This window comes from Dipteris shenzhenensis, chromosome 24 (genome assembly GCF_047967505.1).
Source record: "Dipteris shenzhenensis isolate YYH24624 ecotype China chromosome 24, Dip_SZ_1.0, whole genome shotgun sequence".
Taxonomy (NCBI): domain Eukaryota; kingdom Viridiplantae; phylum Streptophyta; class Polypodiopsida; order Gleicheniales; family Dipteridaceae; genus Dipteris; species Dipteris shenzhenensis.
The window spans coordinates 23,577,511-23,591,326 of record NC_141619.1 but is presented as its reverse complement, the minus strand read 5'-3'; the positions used below and the strand labels follow the sequence as shown (position 1 = coordinate 23,591,326).

Sequence of the window (13,816 nt, the reverse complement as noted above, 5' to 3'; positions counted from 1 at the left end):
ATCTAAAATCTTGTTAGTGAGGGAGCAGTTCCTTTGGTTTGGGAGGAGTGGGTAAGGTCATTGAGCTATTCTAGATTGCTTAGGGACTGTCCGGTTTTCCCCCTTTTCTTTTATCAACGTGCCATATTGGGAGATATCCCATAGACATTGTGACTTTCTAGAGTCTAGTGGCACACTATATAGTATCTATCACATCAGTCAACATCAAGCTCTTTGGTATCATGTGAGTACTCGTCCATTGCTTTCATTTTCTTCCATTATGCTTGTTATCTTCCCTTTCCATTCCTAGTGTTAGCTTGCTTCTCTCCCTACCACTATGATCTCTCATGTGGTATCAGAGCCATGTTCCTAGCCCTGCTCTCTCTTTCCCTTTCCCTTCCAAGAGGTTGAGGTGAGGGAGGCCAATGAAGCTACTCTACCTCATCCTCCTTGGAAGGCTGCCCTCTTCTCTCCTTTCTTGAGCACTCCCTCTTCTACCCAAGCCTCACCATGCTGCTCTCCTCTCTCCTTCCTTGAGCACTCCTTCTACCCAAGCCTCACCATGGTCTTTCCTCTCCATCAACTACCCCTCCACCAACTGCTCCAGCCTGGTGCAAACAGGCTGCTGTAAGCAGGCCGTACAGGCTGTACGGACTGTTTTTGTGCAGTCCCGCCTGCCCGTACAGCCTCGAAATCTGTGCCAACTCCGACTGCTCCTGCCCTCGATTGAAGCACCTCTAGCAGTCGCCTCTGCCCTCGCCATGTTGCCTTGGGACTGCCACCAATAGTAGCTGCTCCAACCTCGATTGCAGCACCACATTTGCTCGTTCTGCCCAACATTCTCTTGGAGCTGCTGCCCGCACAAGATCCCCCAGCATGGAACACCATGGACTAGCCAATTTCTCATGGCAGTGTAGCAGAGACATAGAGCCAAGCTATTTATAGAAGTACAAATATCTTTACGGCCTGGCACTCCTACTAGAATTTTCAAAATAAACACCTGCATGCCAATCATAGTCTTTGTAGAGTTGTTTAATAAATGTTCAGTCAAGGTTTGCAAAACAATGCTCAATTGCAGATTTTTGAGCCTCATCGGAGAGGACGCTCTGCCAGTGTCAGGATTCTAGATGCTTTTTATGCAGAGGAGAGCCTCACGGAGGATATTTTACAGATTTGGGTTTCTCACATACAGGGTGGAGTTGTCCTCCCATCTCAGGTAGCTACAGCCATATCCGGAATTAGTGACTATTATCATACAGTCGCTGAGTCCAGGAGACGTGAGATTGGTATACGCCAGCAGTTAACGTCCCTTCAGAGGGAAGAGCAGAAGAGGCCCACTGATGCTTGGATTCAGGAGCGCCTTGCTGCAGCAAGGGCTCATATGCAGACATTGTTGGATCAGAGAGCAGAGTATGCCTTTCATGCACGGGATTCAGATGGGTGGCAGGGTCAACAAACACTTCTTCTCTACTCATGGGCCTAGACATAGTAGAGATAGTGTCTCGCAGCTTGTTGACTCAGACGGGGTTTTACAGTCAGATCTGGATGCCGTCATGCGTATAGCCTCAAAATTTTTTGCATCCCTTCTTACTGCAGATCCGGGCACACATGCCATAGATGATGCCAGAGAGGTTATTTGGCAGTGTATCCCTGTATTGGTGAAGGATGAGATGTATAGTTCTCTGGATGCACCTTTCACCAATGCAGAATTCAAGACTGCATTGCTTGCCCTTTACAAGGGCAAGTGCCCAGGTTCGGATGGACTTACCCCTTCCTTTTTTATTACTTTTTGGGAGGAGATTGGTGATCACATTACATCAGCCCTGCAGGGCATGTGGGATTCTGGTGAGATGCCTGATTCACTTACAGATGGTCTCATTCATCTCATCCCAAAGGGGGGTAATAGGAATCTAGTGTCTCAGTGGAGACCCATCACTCTATTGGGCACTTGTTACAAGATTCTGGTGAAAGCCATCAGTCTGCGGCTATTTTTCTTCCAGATTTGATTCATGACACGCAGACTGGGTTTGTGCATGGCATAAGTATTTTTGATATTATTTTCTCATTTTGGGAGGCGTCAGAATGGGCCATGCAAAGCCGCTAGAGATTGGCCATTCTACTCTTGGACTTTGAGAAAGCCTACGACAGAGTAGACTAGGATTTTCTAGAGGGTACTCTATCTCGCTTTGGTTTTTCAGATGAATGATTTAGAGGAGTATCCTCTCTCTACAAATCAGCCCATAGCCAGGTGCTCATTGGGGGGGGAAGAGGGGACAGATTTCAGATTTCCAGATCAGTCCGCTAGGGATGTCCTCTTGCCCCTTTTCTTTTTTTGTTTGTGGCGGAAGCTATGAGTATCTACCTTAGATCTCAAGCTGATATTTATGGGCTGAGGCTTCCTATCCGCCGAGAAGAAGAGCTCCTGGATAGTGAGTTGGCAGATGACACGGCTGTTTTTTTGGATGTCTCCCCCTGGACACTCACTTCCTTCCGTACAGCCTTGGATTTATTTTGCACGGCTGCAGGTGCACACATTAATTGGCATAAATCCAATGGTTTCTAGATTTGCGATGATGACACCCTGGATTGGGGTAATGATATTGGCTTCACTTGGGTACAGAGGGGCGTCTCCGTAAGATATTTGGGCTGCCAGGTTGGGGTGGGCATCTCTCCTTCACAACAGTTTGCTCCGGTGTTGGAGAGTATTAGAAGAAAGCTCCTTTTCTGGAGCTCACCCAAACTTGACTTGGCTTCCAAGGTGGTGGTGGTTAACCAGGTTCTTCTAGCCACAGCATGGTTTGTATGCTCTTGTTGGTGCCACTCTAGGGATTGTATCAATCAGCTTAAGAGGCCCGTACGAAACTTTTTATGGAGTGGTCTAGATGGCACAACTGATGTTACAGCCAAGGTGGCTTGGGAGACCTTGATTCTTCCTACAAGAGAAGGGGTTTTAAATATCATCGACCCGGATCTACAGTGCAGAGCCCTACTCTGCAAGGTCATTGTGAGAGGACTTATGCTAGGGCAAGAGCCTTGAAGGGATTTCTTTATCAGATGCATATAGTCTCAAATGCCCACCTCTGGAGAGGCTTGGACACACAGTTTCAGATGGGTTTTCACCACAGCCCCACCTCAGATCTCCCTCTTCCCCTCTTATGGTTGCTATCCTGAAAGCATCAGCTAGCTTCAGGAGTACTCTTCGCAGGATTCCCCCTTCCACCCGTGAAGAGATTGAAAGGCAACCTATCATGTGGAATGACAGTATTTTGGATGAGCATGGCAGACCACTTGGAGCTTCTCCTTACATGCAGTGGCCAAGATGGGAGAGGAGCCCTGCATCTATTGTGGGAGCATGGAAAGCCTTCAGGAAGCTTCCTGCAGATTGACAGGCCCAGTTGGTTCTTAATCTCAGAGGGAGTGCAGGGAGAGTCCAACAGATTGATGCAGCCTTGCCCTTGGATTGGGTGGACACAGATGATATGCCTATTACTTGCTCCACCTGGATGGGGGCTTTTTCTAGATTGGGAGTTCCTTTACAGGTGATTGCTTTTCGTGACACTCATGAGGATGCCTTAGTCTTTGATGTTTCTTCGGGGGGCACGCTGTCCAGATCCACAGATGATATCTTGTTGAAGGTACCGTTTCAGCCAGTCAGGATAGTGGGCTTCATGGAGCATGGCTCTCTCTCACAGTGGTACTTGGATCCTGACCCGCTTCTCATCGCCCTGGGCTCATGGAGGCTGTGGCTCTATGGAGGTGTCCCAATTAAATTTTTGCAGTGGGACCCTGGGGAATGGGAATGGATAGATGAAGGGCACGGAGAGAATCATATTGGGAGTTATCCCATATGCATAGGCGTTCATATGTGTGTGTGTGCTCTTATATAAGAGCTGTACTTGTCTAGTGTCAAATCAATCAAGTATGAAGCTACAAGCTCTTTGGTCTAGATGTGAGTACTCTCATTTTTGTTCATTGCTCTAGTCATTTCATTTCCATTTCATTATGTCTCCTTTTGAGTATCACTTCCTCTCTCCCTAACCTACCCTCTCTCTCTCTCCCTCTTTCCACCATGTTCCTTCATGTGGTATCAGAGCCTCCCTACCTACCTTCTCCTTCTTCTTGCTCTATCTAGAGGATGAGAGAAGCTTGCAAATGGAAGCTCCTCTCTTCTCTAAGGTAGAGCCTCCCTTCCTTAGCCTCGCCATGGTTCCTCGCCATCAAGTACTCCGGTGTCCTAGTGATTGCTCTTGGTCCTCGTTTGTGAGTTCAACTCACTCCCGCATCAGTTTGTGGTTCTCCCTCAGCATTGGCAGACATCCCTCATCAATTTTGGAGCAGTCCAACAGCTGTTTTTTGACCTTTAGAGGTCCAATTTTGACGTTTTTTGACATTTTGGCATTGTCCAAACATAAACGACCCTGTCCCGCACCATTTTAAGAAAAAATTTGCTTTTTTGTCTGTACAGCTGTACGGACGTCTGTATGTCCATATGGACCTCTACAGGCGGATGCGCGACTGTACTAGGAGTCCGTACAACTTGTTAGAAGGAGATTCCGAGCAGTTTTAGGCTACTTTTAGTCATTTTTTGCTCAAATTTAGACTCCCGTGACCTCCACCAGTGATTTGAGCTTCCCGAGCTTACCCACAAGTCATTTCGATTGTACCGACACTCCGGTACATTGACTTGAGGCTTTCGACAGCGGGGAATACTATTTTCACACCTCGTCATCCCCTACAATACATTCTCGTTATCAGGCCTGGCTGAGTTCCAGGATGTTGGTGTATTCCTAGAACTATGAGCTGGTCATGTAGCCATGCTATCATGTGAGCCTCTGAGCATGTTGAGTCTTTAGCCATGAGAGTGCTTGGATCAACCTTTGAACACTCTCAGACTTTAGCCTCTGAGTTACATAGGGTGCATACTTTGATGACCGTCATGTCATGTTCTGTTCTCGGTTCCATTCCAATAGTTCCTCACCTTAGACCATCATTGTCATGTTCTATTCTTGGTTCCATTCCAGTAGTCTCTCACCATGTCTTCATGGGGGGGTGTTGGAATATGAAGCCAAAGTGAGTTAAAAATGTGTGTCCTAGTGTGTGTTCTAGTCTAGTGTGTCCTATGGATGCCACGTGTCATATTGGGAGCTATCCCATATGCATAGGTGTTCATATGTGTGTGTGTGCTCTTATATAAGAGCTGTACTTGTCTAGTGTCAAATCAATCAAGTATCAAGCTACAAGCTCTTTGGTCTACATGTGAGTACTCTCATTTTTGTTCATTGCTCTAGTCATTTCATTTCCATTTCATTATGTCACCTTTTGAGTATCACTTCCTCTCTCCCTAGCCTACCCTCTCTCTCTCCCTCTTTCTACCATGTTCCTTCAAAAGGGTGTCTGAGGCATGGGCGAGGTCTACAACATCTCCAAGTAGTAGGGTTGGAAGTCCCTTCGCCAGGTTGCTCACATAGATGGGGTCCAGGGCACGATCAAAGTGAACCTGTACATGAGTGGGCGTGGGAGGGGACCCTCCCTGTGGCTGGCATAGTGGTAGAGATACAAAAGGCTAAGTAAGAGTGATCAGCACCGAGTGGGGGAGGGGGCACAAGAAAGTCGTATATCCATGAGGTAAAGGCCAAGGAACCCAATAGGTAGTCCACTGTGCTTGTCCCTCCGCCATGTGGGAAACAAATGAGACCACCGGATGATGGCCATCTCTGTAGACCATTGTAAATGATGAAATTATGAACAACCCCTAGCTCAAGTAGATGTCGTCCATACTCTTTCACCTGTGGTGCATCTACGGAGTGTCTCACTATCCCGAGCTCAGTTGCATCTAGTTCTAGTACTATGAGGAAATCCGATGCAAAGTCCAGTAGGCCCACTTGCCTATTCCCTGTGCGTGCATTGAAGTCACCAAGAAGGAGGATGTCCCTCTGCCTGGAGAATTCAGTGATATCATCCTGAATCGACTCATATGAGCTAAGCCCTTCTGTGGTGACATCACGTGCATAGGATGGAGTATCTGGAGGGAAATAACACATTGCTATGAGAATCGGTCGTGCGTCTGGTAGCTGGACTTGTATCCACATGTGTCGCGCATGCTCCTCTCTCCGTGCCACTGATATGAGAGGTCTCATGTGTGATCTGAAGAGGATAGCCACTCCCCCCAAACCCTGCACACCGGTGTCTCTCCTCATCTCCTTCCTATGAGATGACTCCCATGTATATCTTATCATGGTGGACAGTCCTCTCTCGGGGCTCTCATGTGTCTCAGTGTAGAAGACCATGTCTCCGAGAAACCACCTGGATCAGTGTATGTCTCCGAGAAACCACCTGGATCAGACCAGAGTGTGCCATTGCAATTCCACATTGCAATTCTTAGTCCAATTTGTGTCCCCTTGGCCCGAGACCGTCATAATTCACCCTCTTCTTTCTCTTCCTTTTCTTCCTTCTCCCCCCGGTCCTGATCACCTCTCTCTCGGATGATCACCCTAGCATCTCTGTATGCAGCCCATTCCCTTGCTTCTCTCGCTGCTATGACGTGTACCATACCTTCCCTCCGGTGTTCCTGTTGTAGGAGGGTGAGGTCATCGTCCAGGTAGATCCGGGTTCCTTTCAAGGTCACCCTTGTGCTCATGAGGGTCTTCCTATCCATGGCTGTTCGGAGCTTCATCACAAGTGGCCTTGTGGGTGCATCGGACTTGCCAACTCTCCAAGCTGTCTCACATGTCGGATTCACACCCATTTTGGTGAACGAAGCATTTGCATCTACCATAGGAGTATCTCCTATTGTGAGGCCTCGGACTAAGACATTTAGGGCTTTATTGTTTCTCCTTTTATCCTCCTCTAGAGCATCTGAAATGAACTCTTTCTTGGGGACAGCAGTACCTTGCTTGACCACATCGCTCCATTCCAAGATTGCAGCCTCTCCTTTCTTGATTTTCTGGGTGAATTCAGCATGTTTACCCTTCATAGTGTCTTGCAAGAATGCCAAGTCTTTTCTGAGTTTTTCGTTCTCAGATTTCAGTTCATTTATGATCTTGCATCCTTCTTCTGAAGTCCCCTTTGTCCCATTGAGCTGATTCATTTGTTCCCTAATGATGTTCAGCTCCTCGTGTAGGGATGGCTGAAGCCCCCCTTCATCTCCGTGTATGTTTGCTTTCAATTTTGCATTCTCGTCTTGAAGACTAATGACCCGAGCTTCCAAGCTCTCTATCTTGGATGTAAGAAGACTGTTTTTCACATCCATATCCCGCATCATATGCATCTGCATTTTCCCGATTTGTTTTGCCCATTTTGCATGCACTTCTTCTTGCCATCCCTTCATGTTGTCATTCATTTGAGCACGTATGTTTGAAAGCTCATCCTTCTTGTATTCTTCCAGTTTCTTTTGTAAGCATTCAATTTCAGCATCTTGTAGCTTACATACCTCTTTGATAGTGGATAGGCATGCTTTGACATTCCCATCCTCTACTTTCTGCCCTTTGGTCCAAATTACGCTGTATTTTCTGATCGGGTGAGCTTTCCATGGCCTCTCTTTTTTTTCTCTGATTTTTACTGATTTTTATGCTCTTTGGACTGCCCACCACCTAAGGGCTGCCCATAGCAGGTCTTTCTTGATTTGATTCTTGATTTTTGCAGGTCAGGAGCTGATTGGAGCAGAGGTATAGGGCTGGATTCGAGGCATAGGGGCTGTAAGGGCTGTGAACCCTGTCCTGGTCAGAGGCCTCGTCTTGGCTAGACAGGGACTGGTGGCAGCCCCTTGACATTGGCGGGCCTGGAGCAGCCTTGAGCTAGAACACTAGGTATGGGGGGGGGCTAGTAGCCAGTGCGGCCTGCGCAGGTCCTTGTGGCCTGCATTGCTGTAGCTGATAGATGGTGGGGATGGCGCGATAGAGCGGCGTAGCAGATGGCGGGGGTGGCGCAACAGGTGGCAGAGTGTGCCGTAGCAGCTTCAGGTGGCCCAATGGCCTGTCAGCAGTGTAGCAGCAGGGAGCCCAAGCGGGGGGCTAGGAGGCAGCCCACAGGGGCTGAGATTGATCACGCAGGAGCTAGGAGGCAGCCCGCGGGGGCCTAGAGGGGATGAGGAAGGGAGGGGGCTGAGGGAGGGGCTGAGGGAGGGAGGGTGAGAGAGGGGAGCGGGGAGGCTAGGGAGAGAGAGAGAGGGAGAGAGGGAGAGGGGAGAGGAAGGGGGAAGCAAAGGGGGAGGGGAGAGGAAGGGGGAGAGAGAACCAAGCAGAGAAAAATCTACAAGAGAAAGAACCCATCCACCTGAGGAGAAAGCCAAAAAGGACTTCTTGAAGTTCAAGCCTAGCGTCGGATATGTAAAATGCCTGCAGTCAAAATTGGAGAGAGAGTTTCCACTGCTAAAGTTACTTTCCAAGGCATGCAAACCCAAAAAGTAAGTGCACGGCTGCTGCTCCTCCCCGCTCCCTTGCTGCCCCCTCTCCCTCAGCTCCTCCCTCCCTCCTCCTCCCTCGCCCTCAGCCCCTCCCCCTCCCTCAGCCCCTTCCTCTCTCCTCCTCCTCTCCCTCTCAGCCCGCCCCCTCCCCTCTCAGCCCGCTCCCCCTTCCCCCGCCGCTACCCCGCCCTCTTCCCCGCTCTCTACCCTGCTCCCTAACCCACCCTCTACCCCGCTCTCTACCCCCCTCCCTACCCCGCCCTCTTCCCCATTCCCTTCCCTCCACGTCTACCTTGCCCTCTACCCCGCTCCCTTCCCTTCGCTCAGCCCAAAAAGTAAGTGCACGGCTGCTGCTCCTCCCCGCTCCCTTGCTGCCCCCTCTCCCTCAGCTCCTCCCTCCCTCCTCCTCCCTCGCCCTCAGCCCCTCCCCCTCCCTCAGCCCCTTCCTCTCTCCTCCTCCTCTCCCTCTCAGCCCGCCCCCTCCCCTCTCAGCCCGCTCCCCCTTCCCCCGCCGCTACCCCGCCCTCTTCCCCGCTCTCTACCCTGCTCCCTAACCCACCCTCTACCCCGCTCTCTACCCCCCTCCCTACCCCGCCCTCTTCCCCACTCCCTTCCCTCCACGTCTACCTTGCCCTCTACCCCGCTCCCTTCCCTTCGCTCAGCCCTCCCTCTACCCCGCTCCCAAACCCCCCGCCTCTACCCCCCGCCTCTACCCTCCTGTCTCTAACCCTCCCTAACCTAACCTCACGATGGACCATGTTATGCTTCAACGCCCAGATGGTTCTTCTTTTCGCCAGAGAGTAGAGATTGCAGGCAGGCAGGACCAGTGCAGGATGATGACCAGTGCAGGATATGTAGAAGCATTGGGCACTTCGCTAGGGATTGCCCTAGAAAGAAGAAAAGTCCCAAGAAGCCTTTTGGTACAGCAACCGCCCCACAGCCTCCACAGGGGGGTGGTACAGGTCTAGCACTTGCTCCTCGGCCTCGACAGGGGGGTGGTACAGGTCCAGCACCTGCTTCTCGGCCTCGACAGGGCGGTCCTCCTCAGGGTGGTGGTATAGCTCCTACTCGCCAGAGTGCTCCTCATCGACTGAGCGCTCCTTTAGTACCGTCGCCTATTGCCTCCGATGCCTCACGACCTTCAGGGGCACCCGCCACACCTCATTGGGTTCCGGTTCGTGTGTAGATTCCACCTTCAGTTCACGAGTATGCATTAGTTGACTCTGCTTCTGCTCGGGCTGTCCTTCCAGTCTCACCTCAAACAGTTCGAGACGCTTCAGGTTCGACCTCCTCCCCGGTTGCAACTTCTCCCCTCAACCCAACGGGTCCACCTTTATCTGGTTTGGTGTCAGACCCTCTCCCCAAGGCAGGAGAGGTCTCCGCGGCCGTTCAGACACAAGGTCATCTTGAGCAGTCCTCACTTCCTCCCTTGGATAGGTGGAAGGGGATGGTTTACACTATTGATCATCTTCCCTCAGAAGGGACCCTTCGCACTCCGGTGTTTGGCCTGATTCACAGGAACTCATTTACAACTCTGGCAGATGCTTCAGATTTCCCAGAGGAGGAGTTTGTGCCCTCTACTTTTGGTGAGCCAGTGATTAGGTTTCCTGTTGACAAGGCTTCTTCGTTAGTTGGCAGGGTTCTTTCCCCTGTTGATTTTCCGCCACTTGGTTCCATTCCTCGCTCCTCGAGCAGGAGGTCTTTCCCTGTTGAGGGGTTTGTTTCCGCCACTAGCTCGGGTAAGGTGTTCCATTCTACATCCTCCCGTTGATGAGGATTGTTAGTTGGAACATACAGGGCCCAGGTGGCGTCCCACATCGCCGCCGCAGACAGCTGATCCGGGATTAGCTTCATCTAGGTGTTACTAGGGGTTCCATTGATGTCTCATTTATTCAAGAGCACAAACTGGATTCTAGGGATTGTGCCAAGTCAAGCAAGTTGCTTTTTGGCCATACGTTTTGGTTGCCTACCTTGGGCACTAGGGGAGGCACTTCTATTTCAGTTTCAGAGTTGGTTCTCCCCTTAGTTGTTGGACACGCAGTCATTATCCCCTCTAGGACTCAGTGGATTATTCTCTTGATTGGAGGGCGTAAGGTTAGTTTCCTTAACCTGTATGTCTCCAACATTAGAGGGTAACGTGTCATTATGTGGAAGGATTTGCTTTCCTGGGCCCCATTGCGGATTCATGGGTGATGGAGGTGACTTCAACATGGTTGAGTTACCATCAGCCAAAAAAGGGGGTAGAGAAGGACTTCACTCTTTGGAGAGAGCAGCTTGGGATGCCTTTCTTTTTCACTACTGTGGCAAGGATACTTGGTTGGATGATGCCTTTCTTATTGAGCCACAGTCCCTCCTGTTCTCTTGGTCGAACATAACAGAGAAGTAACTAGGAGGCAAAAGTTTAGTCCCATCTATGGCTCTTGTGTATTTGGATTGCATTATCTGCCATGTAATGAGACTAGCAATAATCTCCTAGGCCAAATCTATAGATGGGAGAATGAGGCCCAAACATAGAGCCAAAGACTGTTTTGTTTTCCTCCAAATAATATTACGTATGAAAGAAACTCCAAGAGCAAAGCTTAAGGGAGGAGTACATCATGCAAGGCATGAAGAAAAAAACAACCAAATAGGGCTCAATCAAACTCCTATAAGAGCTAGAAAAATCCAAGGTTGAGGCTGAGAGTGCCACCTCAACCTTGCGCAGGACTCCAAGAAGAACGGGGAGCCACTCCACTCGTTAATAAAGACGATTCTCCTGATAGAGGCTGCCTGGGGAGACCCCTGCATGCTCCCCAGAATAGCCACCAAGGTGTGTACAGTATCTATCCACATACTAGCCAATGTTTGTACTGGGTGGACCTGAGTACCATCTAAGGCTTTTGTTCATTTGGATCTCCAAATATGCCACACTTTTATGCTCAACAATCTCCCATGAACTATCCATAGAGGCATGTGTAGGTCTATAAGGAGAGAGAATGTCAATCAGAGAGAATGATTCTAACAAACACACAACATTTAAGAAAACTTCGGTCCTATATGTTGACTAGTTTTGCATAAATTCAAAAACGCAATACCATCCTTACACTTTTATGGTTCCAATCATTAATTCACAATCTGCTCAGAAACTATAGATTTTCTGCTGAAGTATGCAGTTACTTTGAATTATGAATTTCAAGCTTTCGACCTCTAACATAGAAAACAAATTAAAAATGTGTATTCTCCTGATTTTATCTGTCACTTTTGGGTTGAGTGTACCTCCTCCCATGATGTTACATATAATTGGGTCATTAGAAAAGCTTGTGATGCTCTCACACCCAATGATTTAAATTTTGAAAACATAATATATTTCAGTTATTTACACAAGCAACAAAATAAACCATTGGAGCTATTATGCCACTCACATTTTGCAAATATTCTGTGACTATTGCAAGTCTATTACCACGAGTTACGGCCCCTAGGAACTGCACTATATTGGGATGTCTCAAGTTTTTCCATATGGACAGCTCTTTCAAAAACTCCTTCCTACCATTTCCATAAAAGGATAGAAACATCAGCCATCAAGCTGTATACTCACATCGTCTCTTGTTTTATGAAGTAAGTAGAAAAATTTGATAGACATAATTGATTAGAAAAACAAGCACACACTACATAGAAGAAATATTTGTTTGCATCTTTAAATTAATCTTTAAAATGAAGGCATATAATACATGAAAACAGAACAAACTACTCATGTCAATGTAGCCATAATTAGCCCCATGCAAAACATCCAGCTGAGGGATTTTTGAATACCTAACTTATCATAAACCTTTATGACATGGGGCTCAGTGGCTTGGCTTTCTCTTATAGGGCCTCAGGTATTCTATGAGAGACTTGTGTGAAGATAGTGGGAGAGAAGGAAGGAGTCTCACTTGCGGCTTTCTCACATACACAATGGGGGAATACACACAAACGTGGAGGCTGAAAACAGTTTTCCTCTTCTTAGTTGTGAAAGCCAAAAGAACTCTAGTACAAAGAAATAGAAGAACCCTATATGTGGGTCTCAAACCAAACTCAGCTAACTAAGGTGGCATACTAACTGAGCCACGAACTAGAGTACATAAGGATAGCTGTCATCCAGCTATTATTCATGGGTGGTGTACCAACTGCATCTGCAGCTAACAAGTCGGTGACATAAATGCACAACGGTCACCCTGGCATATCACGAGTGGAGCTCGATATCTCAACACTCCCCCTAGAGCTCAATCCCAATTCTTGCACACCAAGCAGGTCTCTGAACTTGCGCAGCGCTTCTCTGCGCCCAATGCCTTCGTGAATATGTCAGCTACCTGATCCTCTGTGCTGACATAAACTAGATCAATAAGATCTAGTAAAACCTTCTCCCGCACATAGTGATAATGCACCTCAATGTGCTTTGTTCTAGGATGATAGACTGGGTTATTTGCCAAGTGTATACTGCTCATGTTGTCACAATAAATGACAATTGGTCCATCTGTAGACTGATGCATATCATAAAGTAGCTTATGCAACCAAGCTACCTCACATGCAACCATTGCTGCACCCCTGTACTCAGCCTCTGTGCTCGACAAGACAGCTGTAGGCTGTTTCTTGCTGCTCCAAGTGACTGCAGCACTCCCAAACGAGAACACATATCCACTGGTAGATCGTTTATCAGAAATACTACCAGCCCAATCAGCATCAGTGTATCCATGCAACTGTATCTGAACCCCAGTCTCATAAAATAGTCCATACTGCAATGTGGACTTCACATACCTGAGTATGCATCTAGCCACATCCAAATGCGGTTTCCTTGGACCTTGCATAAACTGACTTACCAATCCAACAGCATAGCTCAAATCTGGTCTGGTAATAGTCATATAAATCAAACTTCCTACTATGCGCTTGTACATAGTAGGGTCTTCCAGAAGCTCACCTGCATCTGTGCTCAGCTTCACATTCTGCTCCAAAGGAACTGAAATAGGCTTACAGCCTGTCATCCCATGTTTGGACAACATGTCTAATCCATACTGCCTCTGCAAGAGCCGTATCCCACTTGGTGATCTAATCACCTCAATGACCAAGAAATAACGCAGCTCTCTCAAATTCTTCATCTCAAACTTCTGCTTCAATAGCATTTTCACATGAAGAATATCTTCATCACTATCACCTGTGATGATCAAATCATCAACATAAATGACAAGCAGCATAATACATTTCTTTGTTTTTCTCACATAAAGTCAGAAATCTGCCTTGAAAATCTGAAAGCCAATAGTGACAAGATATTGTCCTATCTTGTCAGACCATGCTCTAGGGGCTTGCTTCAAGCCATACAAGGCTTTCTTCAACCTGCAAACAAACTCAGGATGAACAGCATGAACATAACCTGGTGGCTGCTCCATAAAGACCTCTTCTTGCAAATCACCATGCAAGAAGGCATTC

General features: G+C 48.1%; 1 protein-coding gene across 4 annotated transcripts in view; it reads right to left on the bottom strand.

The window, feature by feature from the left end:
• LOC147886393 (serine/threonine-protein kinase VIK-like) overlaps positions 1-13,816 on the bottom strand; it is a 265,479-nt gene that overhangs the window by 139,508 nt on the left and 112,155 nt on the right. For 3 of the 4 annotated variants that reach the window (XM_087395887.1, XM_087395889.1, XM_087395888.1), the window contains one exon: positions 11,782-11,902. The exons of the other annotated variant lie outside the window; for it this stretch is intronic. In XM_087395887.1, coding sequence (XP_087252013.1) covers positions 11,782-11,902 — 121 coding nt within the window. The remainder of the gene's footprint in view (positions 1-11,781; positions 11,903-13,816) is intronic. 4 annotated transcript variants of the gene reach the window in all.